The 26,963-nt window shown below is 51.2% G+C and overlaps 1 protein-coding gene across 4 annotated transcripts in view; it reads right to left on the bottom strand.

Moving 5' to 3' along the window:
* LOC142588058 (cysteine-rich motor neuron 1 protein-like) overlaps window positions 1–26,963 on the bottom strand; it is a 165,773-nt gene that overhangs the window by 44,884 nt on the left and 93,926 nt on the right. For all 4 annotated transcript variants that reach the window (XM_075699503.1, XM_075699502.1, XM_075699500.1 and 1 more), the window contains exon 2: window positions 5,575–5,689. In XM_075699503.1, the coding sequence (XP_075555618.1) occupies window positions 5,575–5,689 (115 nt within the window). The remainder of the gene's footprint in view (window positions 1–5,574; window positions 5,690–26,963) is intronic.

The raw sequence follows: 26,963 nt of genomic DNA, 5'->3' as shown, positions 1-26,963 counted from the left end.
GCTCTGTCCCACGGTATAACGTAAGCGCGATCGATTCAAATACACCGCTGCTCCGGCCATGGTTTCGTCTCGCGTCGTCCCCCGACGAGCAAGTTTCCAATAGGTTGGCTCTTTCGCGACCTTTAGCTCGAAGGATCGCGCGCCCCCACAGTTGTTCGCAGTCGCGGCGACTAGATCCTAGTGCTGCGTCCGCGTGCGACGTAATGGGCTGTGCGCGTATCCTCTTTCCCTTCTCTTCCTCTCCTGCTATTCGAGAGCGCGTAGGTGTGGTGTTATATTTGGGAGGCAATATCTAGCCTGACTGCTGGCTCCCCGTCTTGCCTGTATACGTTTCCGCGATATAATGTAGTAATAGTCAGTAACGAAATCAACGTTTGTTCGAGCCCCAGCAACAGCCGCGAGGTATTCGTAATGGCACATTGTTAAAGTGCATTTGTGCAGTGTGCGAAAAATAATTCTATATAGTAATAATAATAATCACAGGGTGCTTGCGTATACGTGCGTTTCAGTGACAAAGATCTCGCGACGACCGAGGGACATTCGCTTCGACAGCGACGACCAGTCCCACGAGTGGTCAGAGTCGGGTGCCATATGCGCCTCGCGGTACAATGTGCATGCGGGCCTTCGCTTGGCAGACAAACGCGCGCGAAGTAATCTCACCGAGACAGAGCCCGTCATCAAGCAGCTGACGACGGTCGAGTCTTGGAACGTTCTCGCTAGCGCACACAGCGTTCGCCTTCCGCTCTTTCGGCCCGTTGCGTCGTCTGTCGAGTAAACGAGAGGAAATGGGGCGGAGCCAACGATCGTTGGCAGCCGCAAATTAGGGGTCCGCCATGCGGCACGGCCTCGGGGCGCCCGTTTCCCCCCCGCGAGAGAGGCTGCTCCCTGCGCGAGTATATGCACCTCGTTTTAGGCTTCTACGCTTCGTGACCTGGCCATCGCCTATCCAAGACATATGTTGACACGCGCACGGAACACACACACACACACACACACACACACACACACACACACACACACACACACACACACACACACACACACACACACACACAGAGAGAGAGAGAGAGAGAGAGAGAGAGAGAGAGAGAGGGAGAGAGAGAGAGGGAGGGAGGGGGCATGTGCGGTGTCACACACACATGCACAGAGAGAGAAAGAGAGAGCCAAGACTATGTTGACACGCGTACAGAACACATACATGCACTCGCGTGCACGTACATGTAACCCACAGAGAGAGAGAGAGAGAGAGAGAGAGATCATGTGCGTGGTCTCCTTGGAATGCGCAACACAAATGCGCGCTTACAACGTTCACACGCACGTTTGCGAAACCACGCGAGGACAGACAATCCAGACAGCGGCCGCTAACGGCTTCCTTCGCACCACGCACACGCCGCCGTCCCCGCCTCCCCCCGGTCCCTCCATTACACACATATACACACACACGCACACAACATACCTGGCACCTCTTCCAAGTCGGCGCAGCCGTTAGCGCGCCGGCCATGTGGAAAGACGCCGCCGCCGCCGCCTCTCGTTGTGTACAGCTCTCTTGTCTAGCCCGCATTTTTTTTATCTTTTGTCTCGCGTTTATTTATTTTTTCGCAATCCCAGATTACCGTCTCACCAGCGTGTGCCGGCCGCGTCGGATCCGACGCCGCGGCCGAAGAAGTGCGAAGGATCATTAGCACGTACGCAGCAAAAGCCATCTATGGCGTCCCGTCGTTTTCGCGTCCTGCCTGCTTCCCACACCGTAGTACATTTGTCTCTCTCTCTTTCGCTTGCTTTTCTTTTCCGTTGTTCAGACGGGGGCGCTTCTGTCGACTCTCCGCGGCGACGGCGAAGCGCATGTACAAATAAAGGAATCACTGTTATTGCTGGTTAAGTTTTGTGTAATAAAAATGTAAATTTTTCGTAGTTCTCTTTCGTTTTTCCATATTTACAATTCTTTAAGCGTGCGCCTCGGAGCCGTAGGTGCATGGAAAGGCGACGAAAAAAAAAAAAAAATATGCTAGAGCAATTTATAGTTTGTACTGGTTCGTGTCGACTTGTCTGAGGCCCCTCGCGTGTCATATGTCTCACCATGCGCGTGCACACACACGCAAAAAAAAAAAAAAATTGAGACGAGCAAAAATAACGATAACAAAAGAAAGAGGCAAGTGCACAACGATTTTGGGTGCACTTAAATGACCGGATGTGAAATGCGGCAATCCAGTCGCTACGGAGCCTCCTGCACAACGGCGTTTCTCGTAGTTCACTGGTTATCAACTAGACTTCGCATAGTCCATTCACAAATGCGCATAGTCCACTCATAGTCTATGGTACCGTAGGGGTGGCGGGTCCCAACGTCGGGCGTTATTGACCCAACATCGGACAACACTGGGCTTACACAGGGTGTTCAAATGACGTTGCTTCCATTTCTGCTTGTGTCCGCGCTTTTACCCAGAGCATTGAGCTGTGCGCTGCGAGACGAAGAGTGCAACACATTGGCGTCGCTCCTTAACGTGCCGGCTTTGGTATTCCTATGGTATCTGCTTCGCCGCGCGGCACTCGAGCGTTCTAGGAAAGCGTGTGGACTACATGCGTGTGACTACTACATGCCTCGGCGCGTGAACGCCCACGATCCTGGCTGCCTTACGTGAGAAAGCGAGTTCGTGTTTCACTGGTTCGTGAAAGCCTCTTGTCTGAAGCCTCCTGCGCGTTATATCCACACAAAAAAACAAAAAAAACAAAAAAAAACAGTAAGAGTATGGCAACTTTATTATTATACCTTTTCTGTATTCTTCTTGTTTCCTGTTTCTGACTTTTCTTTTTTCTGTACTTTCCCTAACAGTTTCTGTAGATGCGTTTTCCCCGTTATATTACAGAAAAAAAAAGAAAATTGTCGCATACTTTACTCTTCCCCCTATCCCCCCACCCCAGCCCCCTTCTTCATGCGCCAGATATATTCCAAGCCCGCCTTGCCGCCTAAGTACATTTCACTGGACACATCGATGTACCTCACTGTATGCCTGTATCGCCGTACATTGCATCTCGCTTATCTAGCCTGCGTCAACCCGCTGTTCGTTTCCCCGCATTACGCACGCAATCTCCGTGATGTGCCGTCAACGCGGCGAGCGCGACTGGAGTGTGCGTGTAACATTGCCATCGCAACAAAACGTTTACAATACGTGACGTCACAACCCGTGAGCGCACACACACATTCACACCCGCCGTGGTTGCTTAGTGGCTGTGGGTGCAGGGCAGCTGAGCACGAGGCCGCGGGATCGAATCCCGGCCACGGCGCGGCCGCATTTCGATGGCGGGGGCGAAATGCGATGAACACCCGCGCACTTGGATTTAGGTGCACGTTAAAGAACCCCCTGCGGGTGGTCCAAATTTCCGGAAGCCCCGGCCACCATACGGCGTGTCTCATAATCAGAAAGTGGTTTTGGCGCGTAAAACCACACAATTTTAACGCACGCTCACCGGACAGCAAGCAAGTCGCGACACTCCGTGGCGCTCGCCTCGAGACTCTCGGCCACGTGACGTAGTGAGCGAACGAGAAGCGCTCGCGCGCGCACTCTGCGTGCGTGGCCAGGGCTTGTCAGAGGAAGCCCACCCGCCTGTGGGGTTTTTTCTTTTCTTTTTGCAAAGCGGGCGCCGACTGGGCGATCGAGCCTGTGAACGGCTTGCCCTTGTGTCGTGCGAGAGTGCAGACACGCGTGGTATGCGAGCGAGAGAAGAGAAAAAAAAAAAAAACGAAAGCGCGAGTAACGGTGGTCCCGAACAACAGCTGAACTGTGCTGAACGCCCGCGGGCCCTGACGAGCAACGAGGCTTCTCTGCGGCGCTAGCGCCCGTCCTGCGAGCGTGCGCTGTGGTAGCGCGTTGTGCATCTACCGTGAGACCTGCAGCTATAACGTTAGCCGAGCTGTTAAACGAAAAAAAAAATAGGATGTTTAAAAGATACAATTATTAAACCTTATACAGTGTTCAGTTGTCACAGGTCCGATGATCGAACAAGGTAGGTGGTATGATTGTGTCTTGCTGCGTGTTCTTTTTAATCTTTCTACTTTTTTTGTTGTTGTTGAACAGATTGGCTAACGTTAAGGTGGGACACCCTATACAACGCGTAACTAAGGCCATCCGACCGCGAAGCAGGTATGTGGTGTATGTTAAATACGAAGCTTCGTGGTGTGATTATACGAAGTTCGTTGGCTGTGACAGTATAGAGGAAGTTCTGATACTGGCCTGCCGTCCCGAAATAGGAGGTTAAAGAAAGGGCTATATAAGCGAGATAACTAAATATACAGAAAAACACAATAAAAACCTGTCACAGAAAAGAAAGCCATATTAGATGCCCTGTGATGGTATACGCACGAACAATTTATATACATGGTTTTTATATAAAGAAGCTGGTATAGCAGGTGGTTTAAATCTTCAGCGGCACAAACTTGGCTCGCTGCGATGTTATTCGTGTTGTGTTGCATAGTACATGATACAGTGATTCCTGTACTCCGCTTCAATTCGACCCCGGAGTGGAAGCTATGCAGGCGGCTTGAGCCAATGGGCAGCGTCCTATATAGACAAGACATTACGCCACCGAATATTACCGGCGCCCGCCGTCTCAGGGTTGTCGTGATAAGCTGGCAATAGCGGGGCACACTGTAGATGTGCCAGACTCCCCACGCCTATGTGAGACTCTAAGGTCGACGGAGTAACGCAAACTCACAAATATGATCTATACGGTGTTTAGGAAAAAAAAGTTACACTTTCGCTTAAAAGGCGATGCATTGAGAGCGGCAGCAAATAGAGTATTACATGGAGTAACGAGGCTCCTAGTTTTTAGGGGCAGTATAAATTGCAGTAAGCATTCGCCAACAAAAACATGTGTGATCCAAAGACACACGAAGTCAAGAGTTCGTTGGATGGCCTCGCGAACACTCGCCGTCACAACGTTCGCGTAGTGGGGAGCGGCGGCAATGCGAACGTTCCATGCTGCCGCTCCCGTGAACACATTTCACCGTGCCGCGCCTGCGAAACTGCGGATCGCGTGACCTTCAACGCGTTAAGGCGCCAGCCTTCTCGGCTCGCGCCCGCAGGAGATCACGTGACGTCCACCCAGCGCCGGGCGCGCAAGCCGCGCATGCGCTATCGCAACCCCCGCCCCGGGAAGCGCGGCTACGACGTTATGCCTCACGTGATCCCACACATAACCGCGTGTGTTACCGAGAGTATCTGCCGGGAGAGACCTGCGTCACGGCCGCTCGATGCAAAAGCAAGGTGCAAAAGCACCCTGCAGATGCAAAAGCAAGGTGCAAAAGCACCCTGCAGATGCAAAAGCAAGGTGCGAAAGCACCCTGCAGATGCAAAAGCAAGGTGCAAAAGCACCCTGCAGGGTGCTTTCGCACCTTGCTTTTGCACATGTGGCCGCTCGATGCAAAAGCACTCTGTGCTTTTGCATCGAGCGGCCGTGCCTGCGTTATGCAGTGGGTCGATCGACGTTAAGTGTAACGCCCCTCGCGGGGCTGAAAACGCGTCCGAAATGCGTTCCTGGTGGTTCGCGGTTTGTGGAAGGGAAAGAGCGTTGCGGACTCACCCTCCGCTGATGGGACAGCAGCTCTTGGGCGACACCTGCGACGGAAGGGCGTAGCTGTCCTCTGGACACGGCTTGGACACCAGTGCGGGACACACGATGGCCGAGCAGTTGCGCTCTGCGAGTGCAAGAGAGAAGGAAGTTGAGAAGGAAATCAGTCGCATTCACATTTCTCTCGGCATCCCACGATAGGAACGCCGAGGGCACAGGTAAAGGTGATTAACACGCACGCGTATACATGGTACTTTTTGCTTGCATGTTCGGCACGGCTGGGCAACAACGTGAAATGAAGCACTGTGTGTCACACTTCATGCATCATTGAAAACAAATGCGCAAGTTATGTGTAACTATATAGCATCGTCTAGACAAACAAGAAAAAACTGTACTACCGACTCGTAAAACTCGCACATCTTTAAGACGGTTTCGTATAGCCAAGTACATCAATCTTGGCGAATTCAACCCAACTTTGATATATACCTTGTTGTGTGCTCTTCGCCTAGCGAAAGTCGGCGAGCGTGTTGTTGTGGTCCAGTGATTGTCACACACGTGGCTGGCCAGAATACTAAAAGCAGTAACTGTAGTACGTACTGTAATATTAATTCATTCGCATGATGATCTAGTGCGTGAAGTGCACAGGAATTTGTCGACCATGCGATTACAACAATGATAAAAGCACGCTGATAAGGTGATCAGAAAGAAGAAGAAAAGCCGTTGAGGAAAAGTTGACAAGTTGCTGCAGCAGAATTGCGAGTTGGGATAGTCGGTGAAGGTTCACGTTTTAAAAGCAAAGCTAACTTTGCGCTTGCTTTCTTTTTACTCGTCGTGAGTGGGCAAGGTACTTCCCAACTAGGGCGAAAGGTGACAATGCGTTACCTGTAGAAATGCTGCTTGCTGGGCCAGTTGGTTCATACTGAAACTTGACACACACTGTAGTGACACTAGCGTGCGGTGTGTCTTTTTTCATGTTCCTGTCCGTGTCCTTTTTTTACGCGCTAGTGCAATGTCCCCTTATACGAATAACCACCAACTGGCCCAGCTTTCTGCCTTAAAAACTTGAGAGAAACCAATGAAAAAACTTGATACCAAACACGGCGGAAAGAAGAGACACCACAACGCTGGTATTATGTTACCTGTATTCGAAAGAGGGATAGAGAAACGAAGAGGGAAATGCAGGGAGGTTAACCAAGGACGTGCCCGGTTGGGTACCGTACACTTCGGGAGGGGGAGGGGGGAAGAGTAGACAAGGAGAGAGAAGGCTAACAAAGTGTCAGTCATTGTAAACACATTCGCGAACGAATGTTCGCTGCCACAAGCGTTCGTACAGTCCGCTGGCCTTCAAGAAGTGTAGATCTGCTTTTGTGGCCTTTTGCACGAAAGAATGCATAGGCTAGGGTGCCAGGATCTACTTATAGTCACTCAGAAATAAAGCGAAACCGGGCAGAAATAAGAAGCCACTCCACGACCGAAGCAAAACTGTATATAGAACGAAAAGTGCGACATTAGGGCGAATCAAGCCAATGTGTTGCGCGACAAAGTGCTCAATAAAGCGCCGACCCGACAAGTCTTCAAGGCACGCGGAGGGCCCTGCTCGGGAGGCAGGGGACACCGATGTCGCCGGGTGTTACGAGACAGCGAACACGCGCACATGTTTTATCGCTTTCTGTATGCGCATCCGAAGAAGAGGCGAGAGGAAGGGGGGGGGGAAGAAGGGAGAGGCGGGGATAAAATGAAGAGGCCATTTCAGTGCCAAGCACCCATTATTCACGCCTCGGCAGGAGTCGAAGCGCGCATTAAACGGCGTTATGACGCAACAAACCACCGCCGTCCAGCAAGCATGCGCCTCCCAGCCTACAAAACCTTTAAAAACCGCGCACGCCTACTCGACGCCGCAGCGGCAAAGGTACGCGCGGCGCTGCTCACGGATCGGCGCCTGCAGACGAGCCGGCAGGAAATATACCGTTTTGACTCGAACGTAACCTGCGGCCTTCTAGCAGCGCTGGCGTAAGTGCCACTGACAACCCAACTTGCGGGCCAATGTTAGACCAATGTAGGTCCTGCTAGAGGACAGATGGCGGTCCGAGTTACGGGCAGCGTTCGTCCAGCTGTTAGCCACGACATCCGCTAGAGGCAAGTTTGACCGTAATACGCGGCGTTCTAGCAGCGCTGGAATCGGTGACAATGAAATACTCTTCCGGGCCAACGTTAGACCAATGCAGGCCCTACTGGAGGACCGATGACAATCAAATGTATGGCCAAGATTGGTAGAAGTGTTTACTAGAAAATCCACTAGAGAGGAATTTGAACGTAATCTACGGCCTTCTAGCAGTGCTGTAATGAGTTCGGGTGAAAAATCTTGCATGGGAGCAGCCCAAACTACACTTGTGCGCACGGGGTTTCGACAAGAATTTAGGGCGTTGGCTCTTTTCCCAAGCGTATCACTCATGAAGGAAGCCGAACGTCAGGCCGGGATACTCTTGTGACCATTTCAACCAGTGGGTGCCCGGCGGCGCTGGGAATCGAGCCCACAACCTCCCGCAGCCGAAGCTGGCACTCTACAACTAGGCCACTTCACAAGGTGTGGGCCAATGTTAGACCAATATATACCCTACCAGCAGACCGATGACGGTCCGATGTACGACCAAGTGTTGCCCACGACGTCCGCTAGGGAGAAATTCGGCGCTAGTGTTTACAAGAGCTGCAAGCACGGCGGTTCAGCCAACGTGGAAACGACGGGTCGTAACGTCTTCTGCTCGCGCTAAACTTCGTCCTTCTCTTGATTCAAGCGACTTTGTGGCTTTGCAATTTGATCGCACTGTACAAAATATTGCATTACGAATGCAGCAGTTCTCGAAGGCTATAGATGTCCGCAAACTCTTAATGTTATCGCGCGTTCGGATCAAATATGCGATTGCTTGGAAAATCAAAAAGATAGAGCGTAATAAACATGACTACAAGAACGTCCCCAGCCACGAGCACGACTCGACAAATCAACGTACAAATCTTTCCCGCGCTAGCTGAAACTAGCCCCCCTATAGCCGAACCGTCGCAGAGTCACCGCGTCGTTTACCGATTCCGGTATAGGAAACTCTACTACGACAGAAACCAGTCGGCGATCGGCTTGGATTCGACAGACCGCGGTAAGTTCAGCCGTCGCACGTTCTCAAGAGGTCCGTGCGAACGTGCTTTCCTCGGGCATTTTTTGCGCATCCCCGCGTTTACGACTTTCTTCGTCGGTCGTCTCGTGTAAATCCCCCCCGAAGCGAGCTTATGGCTCCACCAGTGTAGTGTAGAGAGCCGATCGTAAAATGGAGAAAAAAAAAAAAAAAAACTGGGCGCGCGCCCCCGTAAAAATAAAGCCTCGAACGGTGTTGCACGTCTTCTGCAGACTCGAGGAGAGCGCGCACACACACAGGCCGCAACTGCATGGTCGGCTGTGCACTTATTGCATAGTCGACCCAGCCGCCTCTATTTCTCTTTTTTTCCTAGCCCCGCCTCCCTCCCTCCCTCCCTCTCTGTTGTCTCGAGCTTAGAATCGCATATAGTCTGCGTGCCGCATACGTGCGCCCAAACGTCCCGAAGCAGGTTTTCATGTACGAAGCTCCTCGCATGGTCTCTCCTCACCAGCTGCACACTTTAAAGCATTGTTTCCTGCCCGACTATAGACATCCTACACCTAAGTTCTCTCTCTCTCTCTTTCTCTTTCACTCCCCATTCCCCTCCCCATGTGTACGGTAGCAAACTGGACTCCGTCTGGTTAACCTCCCTGCCTTCCCTTCTCTCTCTCTCTCTCTCTCCTATACAAAAGTTTCTAGAGGGAAATTCGGCCAGCAAAGGAATCGGCTTTCCTAGAAAAGTTCGTCCTGTTGGCTTCAAACGGATTTGGGAATTTCCATATTGTTCGTATTGAACAAGATATCATGTAATAGGTGCAATGACTCGCGATCATGACACATGTGCGCACAAATGTACTTACTTTATGCGTTTAGAGAAACAAACATTATTACTAGGAAATTTAGCAAAACAAGGAATAAATACGGCAAAAGAGCGTCTGAAGTACACGCAAAAAGATGAGATAAATACGTGGTCTACTATCTCGTGTTTTTTTTTTTTTGTTGTTGTTGTTCGAAGCTCTATGCTTTAAAGATACACTGAAGAGAAACGCAACGCTGTCAGTTTAGACAGGTGTTTGTCAAAACTACTGTGACTGGCCGATCCACTAGCTGAGAGGTTACGAATACATATACTGTGTACAAACAGCGTATACGTCGTGCTTAGAGTGTACTAGACTAGTCGCGCTCTTTCCTCTGTACTTATCGTATCGCGCGGTGTGCAAGCACGAAGCCACCAAGTCGTGACATCGACAACAGGTGGAGACACTATCGCCGTCAAAGATGCGGGCGGGGGGCCAGAGTTTCTCGCTCGTGGTGCTCCCAATTTCCACGTCACAAATTAGGGGCACACTCAACGGCAGTTGACGCCTGCCTAGTGCGAAACATCGTTGATTATATATATATTCTTAGCTCTGGCGTCTCTACCACGTGACCAGCTTCCCACACTTCACACACACCCACATACACAATTTTTCCGATTCGACACTCCTAATGGTAACGCATTAACATTCGCGCGCCCAGCACTTGCTCGGCCGCCATAGCTTTTTTTATACAGGAACCATCGACCTACAGAAGACGCGCAAAACTGTCGCGTCTCCCTCCCGCATGTCGAGCACGAGCGGCGCGTCGACATCCCCACGACGTCGGATCTCAATCGAGGAGTGATGACCGCGGAGCGCGTTCGAAGGACAGATTTGACGCGAGACGCGCTCGCGTACCAGGTCTCTCCGGCGCGGTCAGAGCCGTCTCGCGGATTATACCGCTTCGATTTTGTGTGTTTGTCTCCTTTCGATTCCGCGGTCATCACTTTCGACCCGTATCTCCGACAACGACCCCTTTCCACATTCCCCTCACTCTCCTCTTTTTGTTTAACGATGGATCGGACGTTCTCACGAGGCCGTCGATTGTTTTCACGGTCTAAACCTCTCGAAGCGCGCCGACAGATGCTGGATAGACAGAAGAAACACACACACACGAAAAACAGAAAACAAGGTAGACGACGACGGCGTGTCTGTATATAAACGCTACAAGACGCGAAAAACAAAACTGCCGCAAGCGCCCCCGACGCGTATAGACGCGTCGTTCCCTTCCCCCACGACGCTCGTAAAAACGAACGTTCGCGCCGTAGCGCATGAATGATGCACTTATGCTTTCGGGCGCCTCGCGCGGTCAGCCGGCGTTACAATCTTCCCTTCCACTCGCCCTTTTATACTTCGACGCGTCTTCGCCGCACGGTCCCGTTTTTATGGCGCGCCGCGTTCGGCCCCTGATGTTATTACTCCCTTAGCGCTAGGGCGGCACGTAACCCCCCCCCACCCCCCCCCCCCAATCCCCCTCTTGCCAGAACAACAACCACAACCACTTCGTGCGCTGGCCCCGCACTGCACTGTTATTCATTTTTCTCGCGGCTTATAAGAGACTGCCCTGTGGTCAGTGGCGTAGCAACAGGGGGGGCCGGGGGGCCGTGGGCCCCGGGTGCAAGGGGCCAGAGAGGGGGGGGGGGTGTCATATGCGTCTGAAGACACCCCTCTTTCCGCCAGCTACACCCGCGGAGGGGGGTGACAGAAGACCTATGGGCCCCGGGTGCCAGACGACCTAGCTACGCCACTGCCTGTGGTAACTCGACGGCTCGAGAACAGTCCCTTCTTTTTTGATGTTGATGTTTCTTCTGTTCTTAACTCAACGCGCATCGCCGTAATTTTGTTTGGCGGGCCTTATATATACATATGCGCTTCGGTTATGTGGAAGTTTCACACGCGTAGTGTTGGCGAACGGACGCAAACACGTCTTCGCGTATGTTGTGTTCAACGCAGAATTAGAGCGTGTATATACGGGCTATATACGTATAGTTCAGCGTTATATATAGACGACGCAAACACGTAGTCTTCACGCGCAGGCAGCGGCTTCGGTGGATAATTTCAGTATGTGGGTTGTGTAGGCCACGCGCACGGCCGGATCGATCGAATGTGTACAGCTTCTCGTATGCGGGTCAGATATAGAAGTAGAGATGCAAACAACGCGCCCGCGCGCGTCAATGAACTGCGTTTCTGGCTGGCGAGTCGCTGCTGTGGCGCTTGCGGAGCGGGTGAGAAGCCACTCGACGAACTCGCCGATTGTAAAGCGTCGGCAAGTTCAGCGGGAGTTGCACTATACTTTACACTCTCGAACGTGAATAAGGGGTGTAAATCGGTCTACATCTACCACTCTTAAAAAGGGTGCACATGTGCACCCTTTCTAATGTTGTATATTGGTCCATAACTCACACCCCTAAAAAGGGTGAGTTATGCAACTCTCATTGTGAGACTACAACTCTCACCAAGACACCCTTTTTAAGGGTGTCTTGGTGAGAGTTGTAGACCGATTTACACCCTGATTTATGTTAAGGGATGTGGTATATAGCGGTGTGCACCCTTAAAAAAAGTTTACTCCCTTTGGGGCTTGTTCCACAACGATAATCGTGATCGGCCTTGCGCTTGCGTTTTCTTTCTTGAAAACTCTGCGGTCGCTATTTTTACTCTCGAGAATGCTGCGTCACGCTGATAAAGCGCAATTGCCGTTCGTGACTTGGAAGTATACCGGGCTCGCAGCGTTAAAGAACGGAAATGTGGGCAAGACAGATGATGATCATTGATGTGGGACAAGATACGACCCAACGGATGGAAACTTTTTTAAGAGGGTAGGGGAACGACAGTGTTAATCCCGTGTATTCTTTAGCATTATTCGTCGCTGAAAGCAAAGCGCGGCTTGCTTGAAAAAGGCTCGGCATGGTCACAGGCCTTCGCCATATACATACCAACTGCCACTTTTCCAAGTTAATGGAGTGTACATACACACACTTTAGAAGGTGCATATAGAAACTATCACTCGCTTCGTGCACGTAAAAGGGTGTAACACGTTCAGCGAGTAACGAGGCCGGGAAAACGTATACCATATATTAATTCCATGCAAGTCTCGCCATGCCGGAACTGGCATCGTCGAAATTATACCGCACTAGACCTGCCTCAGACCTGCCGCTGGACACCCGTTGGTTGGCTCCATTGGTTGAATGCTACGCGGAGTGTGGGCGCTGTGACGTTTCACCGCTGTAACTATAGACGGGCCTACCAAGTCTACACCTTTTATTACACAGCCTGCGGGATCGGTCCAACTTGCAGCCATCCGCATAGTGTGTGTATGTGTGTGAGCATGCACGGGGAGGGGGGAGGGGAGGGAGGGGCAGGGGTGTAAGAGCTAAAGAAAGCTTCACTCTGTTTTCTCCCGTTTAGTGCCCGTTTAACGCCTCGTCTGTGATGCAGCGCGAGAAAAAAAAAAGATGTTTGTGCACTGCGGGAAAGAAAAAACGGTGCTTCGAGGCTCGCCGCGCTGGTATGTGTGTGCTTCCCGAGTCAACAGTGCAAGATGACTCAGCGAGGTGACTATAACGCGTGGGTGCAGGCAGTGTTCTGCCTGCCTTTGCGAAGCGTTGAAAGATGGCACTCGAGTTGTGTCTTTTCTTTTTCTACATCTCTCGTCGGGTTTTCAAACTTTCTTCCTCCGCCTTCCGTCACTCTTCGCCTCAAACGCGGCGCGAGCACGGGATAACAGGCGCTGCCCGTTGAGGAAAGTGTGTATGTGTTTTCTTTCCTGGTGTCTGGGCAAACGGTCGTCACCATGGCTATACAACAACCTACGGTATACCTCGTCGTCGATGGTACAGGCGAGCAACAACATCAGAGGCCGTTGAACGCTAGACACTGTGTTTGGCCTCTGTCGAGACGCGCTCCGCGGCAGCCGCTTTTGTGTAAACGTGTTTCCTCCCTCGAATTCGGCAGGGCCTTTAGCGGCAAACGAATCGTTCCGGCGATGCCGAACGGCTACGTACGAGCGCATGGTCGGAGCCTGGCCCTGGGCAGGGGCCGTGCCGGCAAACAGAATAGGCACAGGAAACGGGGGAGCCGGATGTACGCATGCCTTAAAGATCCGAGTTGAAAGTACGGAGCTGCACTTGCGACTGGAATTTTCAATGAACGGCGCGTGCGGAACAGTTGTCACAGACACGCGCACTTCGAATTAGATGTATAGGTGCACGTTAGAGAACGTACCCCACGCGTTGTTAGATACCGAAGCCCTTTACTACACACGGTGTCTCTTATAGGGCAGCTGTTGCTTTCGCACTTCAGAACTATACATAAATCAATCAACCGCGTACTTCAACGTGTAACACATAACGTAATAGCTGTAGTACGCGTTGCAACAACTGCGCCGTGGGCAGGTATTCGCCGTGGCGGCCCGGTGGCTGCGGCGGTGTGCTGCTGAACACGAGGTTGAGGGTTCGATTCCCGGCAGCGGTGCGCGTATTCCGATGGCGGCGGAATGCCAAAACACTCTTTCACACTTAGCCCCCACGTATTCTCAAAACCACACCTCGACTCTGAAGTTCCTCCTACACTCCTCCGAGCTAAGCGCAGCGCCATCGCTCGACTGAAGAATGCGCTACGGTTCTCGAGAATTAAGTGCAGTGACCATTTCTGCCTAGGGACGGCACTGCCTTGTTCTTTATTGAGGGCAGTGTATTGCTATTTGAGGCTCGAGCTTGCTTGCCCTAAGGACAAGAACATACGTACCGGAGCAAATATATTCGCAACGATATGTGTCTGCTGGTGCGAAAATCCGGAGACCCCTCAGCACGCCCTAACGGAATGCGATGGTATCCACCCAGTGAGACACATTGATAACGCGCACCGACCAGAAGCGCTTGGATTTAAAGTGGATGGAAGCATCAACCGGTCAGTCGGGATAATGGAGAGACGTTTAGAGTATTGGTAGAAAAAAAGTGCAGGAATGAGATTGATGAAACCGGATACGTTATAGGCACAGCTAGCGGTGCAAATTGGATGTAGAAGCTTTGGGGAAGAGAGAGAAGAAAAAGATTCAGGAGATCTAAGCTACAATTGCAGAATGAGAAAGCGTGCATAGCATGCCTGATTAACTCCAGCAGGCTATGTGACTATTTGTCACCGCCCTGTTTCAAAGGGGATGCCAATAATCCATCATCATCATTGAGTCGAGGCGTATTACTGGAGGAGCACTCTTGAAAAACGGGGCTGGATTTAGGTGTACGCTACAGAAGTCAGGTGGTATAAATCAATCCAGTGCTCACCGCTACCTGTGTGCGCTTTACATGTATCGCTTTCTTGCCAACACATGCGAAATCTCGATATAACGAAGACTGATACAACGAATAGTCGGATATAACGAAGTAAGGTTTATTATTATGTATTATGTCTGTTTTGTTTTCTCGCGTGCTGCGTTTTTTTGTGCCCTAAGTTGACTATGGGACCCGGGACTAGCCAATGGCTATGGCTCCAGTGATGCTTTTGTATTTTGTAAAGTACGTTGTAAATAAAGAATGAATGAAATATGATAAATTTCTCACTAATATCAGTGTGTAGCGAATATATGCTTACAACAAATATCGGATATAAGGAAGGTATTTTCGTGCGAGATACGACTTCCAGATACGACTTCGTTGTAACGAGGTTCAACTGTAATACGCTTTCTTCGTATATCTAAACCAGATACGACTTCGTTGTAACGAGGTTCAACTGTAATACGCTTTCTTCGTATATCTAAACACGCGGGTGTTTTCTGCGTTTCGTGCGCAGCACAAGAATGCGTCCGTCGAGGCTAAGAATTGCACCAACGGCCAAGCACTCGGGATGGAAAACGCCACATTGCCACCTATATACATCGCGGCGTCAACGTCTGTCAGAAGCCTTTCGATTATGGCGAACTGCTTCGGTCTGCCATGAAAACATGTTTTCGTACTTGCCATTTAAGGATCTTATCAAGGTTAGATTAGATACGATGGTAAAATGCGATATATAGTTCCAGACTGGACTGCGCCATGAGTTTCTTTAGAAATTTTTAATGAGTTTGTGGGATTCAGACATCGACGGGATACCGAATCCCAAAAGAATTGGTGAAACGGCAGGTTCACTTCTGCAAATTATGCGAACAGACGTGCGCATTCGGTCGTTCGTGTCGAGCTTAGAGGAACTCTGCAGAAGCTCAATTGAATTTCTACGAATATTTACAACGCGAAACGCACAACATGCCTCTTTAAAAATAATGCGTCACATTCAATCGTATCTCAACACGCAGTGTGCTTAAGACGACAGAAAGTCAACAGAAAGACAACATGATCTCTAACGACTGGCATTCGCTCACATTTATATTCGATTGTATATCAACACATATTTAAGGAAATGCCAAGTCAATAGAAACACATCATCTCTATAATGGCTTTGTTAAGACTTTGTCGCGAAACAGACAGGAATCTATATATAAGGACGACCACTACCGTCATTGCTCTACTTCTAATTGTCCCTTGCGTTTCCCTCTTTGGCGCTGAAGCTACATCATGTCGTCTCGCCGATCAACTAAGTGCTGCGGTCAAGTTAGCGAGACTGAGTAAGTGATTTGGATAGAGAGACTGATTGTAGCGGTTTTGTAGTCGGTGCTGCTGTAGCAAGTGCGCGTAGGGGGAGATCGTAGCGCGAAGTTCGGTGCGACGAAATTAATCTTACGTTGCGACGCGGCTAACACCGTTAACGGTTAGGGTCTCGGGCACTGGACGCTTTTGCATTACCGCGCGCATTGCGGCCAGAAGAAGGCGCAACGGGGCAACTTGCCGCCGCCGCAGGCAATGTGACGTGGAACGCGCATTCGTCAAGAGCATCGAGCACACAGCAGCAGCAGCAGCAGCAGCAAGCAAGCAAGCAAAGCAACAGAAACGGCGGCAGCGGCAGCAGCGGCGGCATTGCGGGGTCCCAAAAAAAGCGACAGCGTCAGAAGGGGAGAAATGGAGGCGGAGAGAGAGAGAGAGAGAGAGAGCGAGCGAAAGGGATGGGAGAAAGTTACGATGAGGCTCGCGCGGAATGTATTAATCACACACGCGAGCGAGCGAGCGCGCGCGCCGCAAGCGGCCTGCTTGTAAACACAGACGCGGCGGAGGGAGCGCGGGGCCAACTTGTTGCTTGCGCGCCGCAAGCCCCAACCGGCGGCGCCCTAGGGGTTTCTGACACCCCGGCCGTGTTTGTGTGTACCTGCACCGGCGGCATTCGCAGCCTCTTCGTACGAGTTTTGGGATCCGCCGCTGCAACGACTTGCAAGCAGGGAATGGGTTTTCCAAGAGGAAGGGAGGGAGAGAAGGCGTTGGCAGTGCCCAGCTTTTTCTTTTATCTCTCTCTCTCGCCGAAACGCCTCTCGTTGGCAGTGTCCGCGGACCCGCGGGCTTGTTTTGGCTTGGGGATATGCGGGCGCCAGCTTGGATGCGCGGGGGAATGGTTTGTGGTGGTGGTGGTGGCGGTGGCACGGGGCTGTTTTCTCTTTCTTCTACACCCTGTCTTCATCAGTTACGTGCAGCCAGTTCGCTCATTTCGCTGTGTACGCACTGTTTTACTTTGTGCAGCGCGCCTATGGGTGTGGCGCAACGCAACAAGTTCTTTTTTTGTGTGTGTGGGAGACCGGCAGATGGTTTCTTCGTTTCGGAGCTTTCTCTAGTCCGATCGCGATGCGGGCGCCCGGTTCGTATGCAGGGAATGGGTTCTGTTGAGGGGAAGGGAGGCGCTTTGTTCGTTCTCCTTTCATTTGTGATTGCAACTCTGCAATTTCCTGTTTGATTGCAAGTTTATGTACGCGCCTGGGGAGGTCGCGCGGGCACCTTCAAACTACAGCCCACTGTAAGCTTTGCTTCTGCCCGTTCGTTTTGCCTTTTGTGATAGAGTGGAATACAGTTTGTTCGATTCAGCGATTTTCTTCTTCTTCTCCATTCCTGTTTCTTGTCTTCACCGTTTGCACGCAACGTAGCCCAACGGGTTTTGTGGTACATAGCTAGGTGGCAGATGTTTCTCGTTTTCGAACTTTCCTCTGGTCATTTGCGATGCGGGCCTCTCTGGTTGCGATGACGTCGAGGCCGCGCCGCCTCGTTCCATGTTCCGTCTAGCCCAATAAGTTTTCGGATAAGGGCGGTGGGCTTACTTGTCGGTTTCACTTTGGCTCTTTTTTGTTTAGCCACTCTCGCTTTCAACGTTCAGCTTAGTTATCTGCAGCGTCGACGAACGTTTGTTTGTTTGTGGGAGAGAGGGGTTTGCAGGTAAGTTCTCGGTCTACGTTATCTGTTTAGTCATTTGCGCCGGGCCTGTGACCGGGGGGGATACGGGCATCGTCGGTCTGTAGGGAAGGGGTTAGGGGCTGCAATGGCCTTTCGCTTTCTACGCTTTCTTTCTTTCTTTTTTTTTTCGGTTCAAGCGCATACACTGCAGCCAAATGAAAAGGGGCGTGGGAGCTGGTGCACTTCTCTTTGCCCGGTTTGTTTAGTTGGTGTCGTTTCTTTATTATCTTTTTTTCACCTTGGTGCGTCCCTCCTTCTTTTTTTTTTTTTTTTTCATTGGAGCCGCTGTGCCTCGTCAACTATCAGCCGCGCTAATATGCTGGAGGTTAGTTAAGGACACGTTAAAAGGGGGGGGGGGGTGAAAGCTGGACGGAGTTCGCCGAACTCACCGCGGCGGAGGTATTACATTAGTACCACGGGCTCATGGGTGTCTATAGTGATAGCAAGGATGCAGGGCAATTGCCACAGTGGATACACGGGTGAAACAGTCGGTTCACCCGTGTATACTTCGTACTATCGTTGCAGCTGTTCATTCTAAGCCCTGGCAAGTCAAGGATAGCTGTGATCGATGATGGCCGGATGATTGCGTGTCCGGGTTTGATGCGAGGCAGGTCGCAGCTGCTTCGTCAATGGGTTGAGGTCAGTATGTGGACGCGCGCGCTGTGTATTGCGGGAAAGGGAGCTTTTTTCTTCTTCTATTTAGTTGCTCGCACTGGAGGCTTGCAGCAAGAAAGCCGATTAGCTGTTAGCAGCGAGGACTTAAATTGATATACGAGGACGGGTAACAGGCTAGCGACTTCCTAGGGCCCTGGGGACAAATCACGGCGGCGTCAGTGGCTTGCTTTCGCGATCATCATTGCCAACTCTTCGGATATCTCTCGGATACTGCCGTTCGATGCATCGACCGAACCCAGCCAATGCCCGCAAATTTATTTACGTCATCGCCTCGTCTAGTCCATTGTCGGCTTGGTCTATATACGTTTCCAATCCCTTGGCTTCTAATTGCTTCAGCTAGTAATAAGTAATCAGGCCTTCCGTCCTAAAGATATACACAGTGGACTTCGAGGAGCACCGTGTCAGAGGGGGCTACCGGGTTTACTGTTCCTCGTCGGTTTCCTTAAAGTGTCCCGAAGATCAAGGGCACCAGCGTTCTGCACCCCACCCCTGTACGTCGGCAGCCGGGAATCGACCTAGCTGTTGAAGCAGCAGTTGGTCTGTCTCTGCACCCCAATAGAGAATTTAGTTACAAAAAGGAATCCCGTCCATTCCCATTACGAAAACCGGCACTCTGGCGTCTAGTTCACTACAGGAACAAAAAGTAGTGGGCGGGCACTTCCAAAGAAACAACGCGCCTAAGGCTATATCTCCGTTGTCGCTGCCGAGGTTCACGAACCTGCACGAAAGACATCGATAACGCTGCCTGCTACCGGGTGCTACCACTGGATTGTGTACGCGGTTTACATAGCGTTCCTCTGTATTTCTCTTATCAACTTGCACGCCCCCCCTCCCTTCTCCCGCAGTTATAACCAAATATAACCACCTCATGTTCATCTCCCTGCTTTCCTTAAGCGCTCTTGTTATGCACAAGACCACAAAGGCCCTATTGCGCTTCTTGAAGGCGACTGTACACTCGCGAACGATTGTGACTGATAGCGAACTTTCCTCCGTGAGTGTGTTCACACTTTTCCTTACTTTTTCTAGTCTTTCCGTTTCCTTTTTTACCTCTCTTGCCCCCTTTCCCCTTCACAAAGTGTAGGTTGGTTCGCTGGGAACGTCATCGATTGTACCCTCCCTGCTTTTCCCGCTTCTTCTCTCTCTCTCTCTGGCGCCTCGAGAGAGATAGTGTATATGGTGTATAAACAGTTACGTAGCTCCAGTGACAGAATGCCTTGTAGCGTGAAAGGAACTGACCAGCTAATGCCGGATGGCATCAGTCGGTCAACAGAAAACGCGCGGCAGAACAACCGCATGCGTCCGCTGTTACGTCCTGGCGGGGGAGGGCGGGGAGGGGAGGGGAAGGGGTTCTTTCTGCCACGTAATCTCTAAGTCGTCCACGAACACACGGCGTCACATTCTAGGTCGCCCCGCATCCTTAGAGGCCACATGCAACAAACCCTGCTGGCTCCCGCGCCAGGCCTTCCGTTCCGGTTACGTCACGGAGCAACTTCAGAGAAGCAAGCGAGGCATTGAACCGCGGACGGCACAGAAAGAAAAGGAAAGGAAAAAGACGAAAAGAAAGAAAGAAAGAAAGAAAGAAAGAAAGAAAGAAAGAAAGAAAGAGGTGCGGCAACAGAACGCGCGCTCGGTCGTAGAAAGTAAACGAGAAGCAAGGCGCGGTTCGAAGCCCGCGTTTTAGGCGACTCGCGGCCGGCGCATCCAAGCACTGCGAGCCCGGCCGACTTGAAAGCGAAGCGACAGCGAACGCCGCGGCCTCGTGGAGAGAGAGGCCACGCTGGTTCGAAAACGTCGTATATCATACGCGGCGGTGTTTTGCGAGTTTCTTTGTTTGTTTGTTTGTTTGTTTTGTTTTGAGTGTCACGAGCATAGTTTCCTACAAAAATTACTGGAGCGAATCCGGCGCTGGTGTCCCTGCAGCAGCTTACAAGTGCGGCGGTTCAGAAAGCGCGGGAATCGTGGAGGAACGACGAAAAGAAAACTTAGGAGGCGAGCATGACGTCAGGCAGTTATAGCTTCGGTAAGGCAACCGTGCACGCCGCCCCTGCGGGTCCCGCCTGAGCGTTGACTCATGGGGAGGTAGGGCCGTACGTGGTTGCCTGACCTTTCAGGGCGCTGTTTGGTTCGTGGTGTCTTTTAGTGACACCCTTCGTCACGATCGCTCTTCGCCACCTACTCTCCGCTCTATACTCTCTGCCGTATACTCTCTAAGTGCTCGGCGGCTAGAAACTACCGCTTGCCTCTCACGTGGCGGTGGCCTATTTGGCACGAGCCTTTTTTTCATGCTCTTATAACTAGGCTTCAAAAATATCACGTGATGCTCCCTCCTAGCCCCGCTTACAAGGGCAGTTTAGGCCGTCGAAATTACACCGTCATTGTCGTCATCGTGCAGTGTTGTTCTCGCTATCAGATCGTCGTCGTCGTGTCGTCGTCTTCTTCGGGCGTCACGGGAATCGTGCCGTCATTTTCTTCATCCCTAATTGTCGCGGTCGTCGTAGGTCAACCTACCACTTTTATTTTGTGCGGAACTTGCGCCACTAAGCAAGGAAGTAAACTAGGAGAGGGCGTCGCGTCCTGCAGACGGCTTTGGCAAACGAACTCACCGTGAAGCCGTTCCCTTTGCCTTGTTCCTCATATAGTGTCGGCCGAACACGTGACCCCTGAGACTGGGCGTGTTGGCCGGCAGTGTATGGTTCCCGATAGTTTTTTGATCGGTGCGCACTTGTTCGGTTGCACTGCCGTAGCTCTTGCCTGCAGAGCGAGGTCACTAAAACCTACCGCGCGCTGCGACGCGGCGATCACGTGTTGGGCCGACTCGTTTGGCTTCAATCGTGTTGCGCAATGCTCCCTGCTAGTTACGTTTTTTTTCCCCCCTTCCTGCGTGGTGACTAAGTTGGCCGATCCCGATAGCACCGCGCGATATGTGCCTTCGCAATGTGTGTGTGTGTGTGTGTGTGTGTGTGTGTGTGTGTGTGTGTGTGTGTGTGTGTGTGTGTGTGTGTGTTTTATGTGGCATATACAACGCTGTCCGGTCCAGGATGTGCTGCCGCATAACATCGCCCAAACGACTCAGGGCATTAACCGCACCAGTGCTAACCAGTAAATGTCCCCGTGAGCACGTTTTCAGCAGGTCTGCGCCGGGAATACATCGCTCGATTTCGACAATCCTCCTCCAATGGTTGCAGCCCGATAGGTATACTGCCCGAAACCACACCGCGGCGCTGCGTCCCTGGAGTGACATAACCAGATCTCGAAGGCTATCCCTTAGCGGGCTGCCTGCACCGCGGCGCTGCGTCCCTGGAGTAACACGAACGGATCTCGAAGGCTATGTCATCGCGGGTTGCGTGCGCCGGAAGCGATTGCGGAGCCGGTCGCCATGGTTTGGACGTCACCCGTTGTTTCTACACGGCCTCTTGTTTTCGATTTCGGTGCCCCGTCCGCGAGCGAGCAACGTGACGCATGGGACAGCCTCGCTGTCTTTGCGCCCTTGACGATTCCCTTGCTTTTTGTCCTTTTGTTTTTCCTTTGCGGGACTCACGCTTTTGACCGCTGGCCGGTCACGGTAGTACGCCTGCCTGCCTGCCAGCCTTTGTCAGTGAGCCGTGCCAGTGTCCCGCGGGGCCTGGGCGAGTGGGTTTCCACGGTTGGTCGTTACATACAGCGCGATGTGGGGGTCTGTTTTCAGCTGACAGCAGACGCGGTACGGGTACACGTATGCGAGGAGGCTCGCGTTTCCATCATTCCGGGCGCGTGATGTGTGTACGTGCGCGCACGTACTTGCGTGTCCTTTTCTTTTTGTTACGGTTGTTAACCTTAAACTGCACGTGCGACGAGACGAAGGAGAAAAAAAAAGAGGTCGTGAAAACAACGTTGATTGTGACCTTCCAACGAGATTGAAAATTGTCAAATGAGGACCTTTCGTCTTTTTTTTTTCTTTTAAACATTTATGTTATACGACGGAGCCAATGTGTATAGGCGATGGACAAACGGCAGTTGCGAGCGAGTGAGAACGCTGGAAACAACTTGCGATATGGCGAGCAAATTAGAGATATTCCCGCGCCGAGGGGGGGGGGGGGGAGGGGCATTCTAGACAGAAGCTTTCACTGGCGCTTCCCTTCACTTTGGCTGGGCGGCTGTGTAAGCCGAGTACACTGGGCTGATCTCAGAGGCATAGTGTAATGGACGGTATCATCATCATCATCAGCCTGGTTACGCGCACTGCAGGGCAAAGGCCTCTCCCATACTTCTCCAACAACCCCGGTCATGTACTAATTGTGGCCATGTCGTCCCTGCAAACTTCTTAATCTCATCCTCCCACCTAACTTTCTGCCGCCCCCTGCTACGCTTCCCTTCCCTTGGAATCCAGTCCGTAACCCTTAATGACCATCGGTTATCTTCCCTCCTTACATGTCCTCCCATGCCCCCCATTTCTTTTTCTTGATTTCAACTAAGATGTCAGTAACTAGCGTTTGTTCCCTCACCCAATCTGCTCTTTTCTTATCCCTTAACGTTACACCCATCATTCTTCTTTCCATAGCTCGTTGTGTCGTCCTCAATTTAAGTAGAACCCTTTTCGTAAGCCTGCAGGTTTCTGCTCCGTAGGTGAGTACTGGTAAGACACAGCTATTATACACTTTTCTCTTGAGGGATAATGGCAACCTGCTGTTCATGATATGAGAATGCCTGCCAAACGCACCCCAGCCCATTCTTATTCTTCTGATTATTTCCGTCTCATGATCCGGATCCGCCGTCCCTACCTGCCTCACTCCGGTATAGCGACTGTTAATTGGTGGACCAGTAGTAATACACCAGCGCACGGTATGAGTTCTCACAAGGGTTTCAGTGTCGTTTAAGAAAGCGCTTGTGGTGACAGCGCTACTGAAGATAGTCCCCGCCGTATCACTCTCGCATCTTGAAGCTGCAGAGAACAGAAAACAACTTGTCCCGTCACTTGCGTCAAACGTTGTCGTAACGTTCGCGTAATGACTGTTTAAATATGAATTTGAACGTTTTTTCCGCTTTGCTCCATGCTGCATCTTGGGGAATTCGGCACCATCGCAGGTATAGCAGACTACGCTGATTCGGCGTCTGCTCCGACGCGGAAGGCGCCGTCGCACTCTGCCGGACTACTTGGCGCATTAACACATGCTCGCGAGCGAGCGCCGTGCAACCCCTGCATAGCTTTCCAGTCATCGCCTCGGAAAGGTTGTCCTTCCGCGATTTTACGCCGTAAACCGATTTACGCCCTTAAGAGGAAGCTCGGGCCCCAACTCCGACGCGGCCTATTCAAATACGTGTAAAGCGCAAAACGTTTCGTACTATGAGATGCAGTTCACATAAATTGTGATATCATTTTTTTTTCATTGCTGAGTCACAGAGTTGTAGTAAACTTGATAGTTTCGTTTCCTGAAAATTTTCTATTTTTGCCACTTTTTAAATAAAAAAAAAATTGGCGACCTAAATAAAATTCGAAACCGACAGTCGCTAGATTGTAAGTTTTTTCTTTTAAATGCAGCAAACCTCGCCAAATTCGGTGCAGTGGTTGGCGAGAAAAACGAATTCTCCTTTTACATGTATTTAGATAGGAGCAGTCGAGTTAAAGCTTCCTCTTAAGGGTCTCTAATTAAAGATGCAGAGAGAGAGAGAGAAATGTAAAGGCAGGGTAGTTAACCAGACTGAGTCCACTTTGCTACCCTACACGCGGGGAAGGGGATATATATGGGGGAGTGAAAGAAAGAATACATGAGTCTATATCGCACTTTCACGTGGGCTAGAAGCTAGGTGTAACGTATCTACAGTCGGGTACTCTAGTCCGTTGCCTTGAGATACTGAAGAATTAGAGGTGCAAACCTTTCCATAACTTATGAGGTAGACAGTGCAAAATAATTGACATCCTTAAAATCGATAAAGCGTGCCAATGTGTCATTCACTCACTTCTTTACGCCCGTAAGGGCGTAAAAGGACCTCAGCTATAGACAGATTTGCACCCTTCTTCACTTTATTGGCGTAAATTATTTTGCGGTGTAGACAGAAAGCACGCGTGAGGGTGTGGATCAGTTCACTGTGCGCTGCGGTCGACAGGGCTGTACGCCACAGCCGCGGCTATACCGAAAGTCCCCATAACAGCTATAGCGTCACTGTATTGCCGCTCCAATGAAAAAAAAAAAAAGAAGAGAGAGAGAGAGAGAGAGAGAGAGAGAGAGAGAGAGGGAGAGTAGCGTTGCATACCGCGCAGCACAGTGACACGGTCCCCGGAGCGACGCCGCGTTCCCTTGAATCCTTATTGCGGCGCGGAGGCAGCGATTAAGCGCGACTGCGCATGCGCATAGACGCCGAGCTACTCTGCCCTGTTTAAACAAATTCACCCTTCGTCCGCGTTTTAAAGTTCAAAATGCGCATCTCTCTCACTCGTTCTCTCACTCTTTCTCGCACTCTCGCCGAACATTTTCACTTCTTAATGCGCCCCGCACATTTAGCGTCCTCTCTTTCGCAACCCACGTGCTACCCGCCGCAACATCACGAAGTATCCCCCCTTCTTGTTTTTTTTTTTTTTTCGTACAGGCTTGCTTGGAAGCCTGCATGAAGACTTGGAAAAGTTACTCGGTGTTACTCGCGCGCGCTCCCAACGCACTACACAGAGCTTCATTAAAGTGCAAGGCCTTTGCGTCCTGTGTACGTGTATACATGCAGCCCGAAATTGCACTGCCGCGCCATGCAGCTACAGTAATTTGCCTTCGCGATATAATCCACTGTAACGAAGCGAAATTTTATACGACTACACTGTGCATGTATATAATATGCGCGACGACATCCCAAAGGAAGCCGAGTCTGTTTAACTCCTTGCTTATTTTCAGCGCGTACGATGCTTTTCTCTTCGCATTCCCGTTTAGTGCGCCGGCCGTGCAACGATGCGAGGTCGCGCTTTGCAAATTTTAACGGTTACGCATAAAAACCTTGCAGGGTATGGTGGAATAAATTCGGTGGGGGGGGGGGGGAGACGGGTGTTGGGAAGGGGGGGGCTGCGACCGCGGTGCTGTTGTCTCTGTCTCGTGCCAGCGTTCTTTGTATTGCCTCGCATTAAACGCAACGGCGGCGAACAAGTTGCACACTCGCACTGGCGCTTTCCGCGCGAGTGCACCCCGAATGTCGCACAGAACTTTGATTTGGCCGACTTGGTTCATGACTATTCAAAAGGCGCAGTGCTACTGCAGGACGGAGGCAAACAAGCGCCGACTAACAAGAAACCACATCACAAGCGCTGACTAAGCAGTTGTGATGTGGTTTGTGTTTCTTTGTCTCCGTCCCAGTCGCGCTAGCTGCGCCAATTGTGAATGGTCGCAGAGAAGTCGACAATTTTCTTTTTTTTTATACAGCGCCTAGTTATGCAGGTGCTAGTGCACGCGTACGCGTGCCACTGTACTAATTATGTTTTTTTTTGTCAATAACAGCGGAAAAGCAGGAATATTGACTACAGCCTATAGAGCCGGCCAAACCGAGTCGCGGTTAAGAAACACCGCTATACGCTTGTCCTCGCGCTACATATACTGGTGAGACTGTCAACGCTATAGCATTTTTCAGGATCGTGTCAACTCGCGCTTTCAAAACACACTGCCTCCGAGATCGGACCGAGTTTAGAGAGAGAGAGATACAGAGATGGGGGGGGGGGGGCACAGAGAGGCAGAAAGGTTATCCAGGGGGCACGTACTGTTGTCAGGATCAGCCCGCTACCCAAACTTTTGGTTGCACTGCCTCCGAGATCGTCCCGCATTGCCTTGCTTGGACACAAACATGAAAGGCTCTTGAGTGTGCTGCATATAATGTCATCGCATTAAGCTAGCAAAAAATGCCAGCGCACTACCAAAAAAAAAAAAGACACGTCCCTCATTCTTAACAGCCTTCATTGGCCTATCTGTCGAGAAGCCACGCGGGGGCTGCGGGCGGAGGTTCAAGGTCCCGGCTGTAAGGGATCTCCGACCCGCAGTATCTATCTTTTTCTGTCAGGCACGGATGATGCGTGCTCGCGCGTGCTGCTTGTCAAGCCCGTTCTCTTTCTATTCTCGCTGTCCGTACGTTTCGTTTCTTCCTTTTTTACGGCTTCACTCTTCTTTCTGCTTCGCTGTGACCTCGCAGAGATATAGTCTTGTTTTTGTCGCGTGCCTTTCCTGCCGTTTTGCGTATTGCAGGCAGCGCGCGATGGGAATTCACGCTCCTTCTAAATGCGGACGCGAACGTCATTGGCGCATCGACGTCATGGCACAAAACGTCGTCTACGTTATGACGTTTTTTTCGGTTGGGTATAGTATATATACACGCCTGTTCGGACGCGCTTATTATTGTCAAGTCCGAGCTTTTAACGCCGCACCTTTGTTGAAATCTCTGGGTTATAAGCAGTTTGTCTCGTGTCTGCCTGTTGTTTCTGACCCTGCGGCCTCCGTCTTCATTTCGCGCTTACT

This window comes from Dermacentor variabilis, chromosome 7 (assembly GCF_050947875.1).
Source record: "Dermacentor variabilis isolate Ectoservices chromosome 7, ASM5094787v1, whole genome shotgun sequence".
Taxonomy (NCBI): domain Eukaryota; kingdom Metazoa; phylum Arthropoda; class Arachnida; order Ixodida; family Ixodidae; genus Dermacentor; species Dermacentor variabilis.
This window is presented reverse-complemented; position numbering and strand designations above follow the sequence as displayed.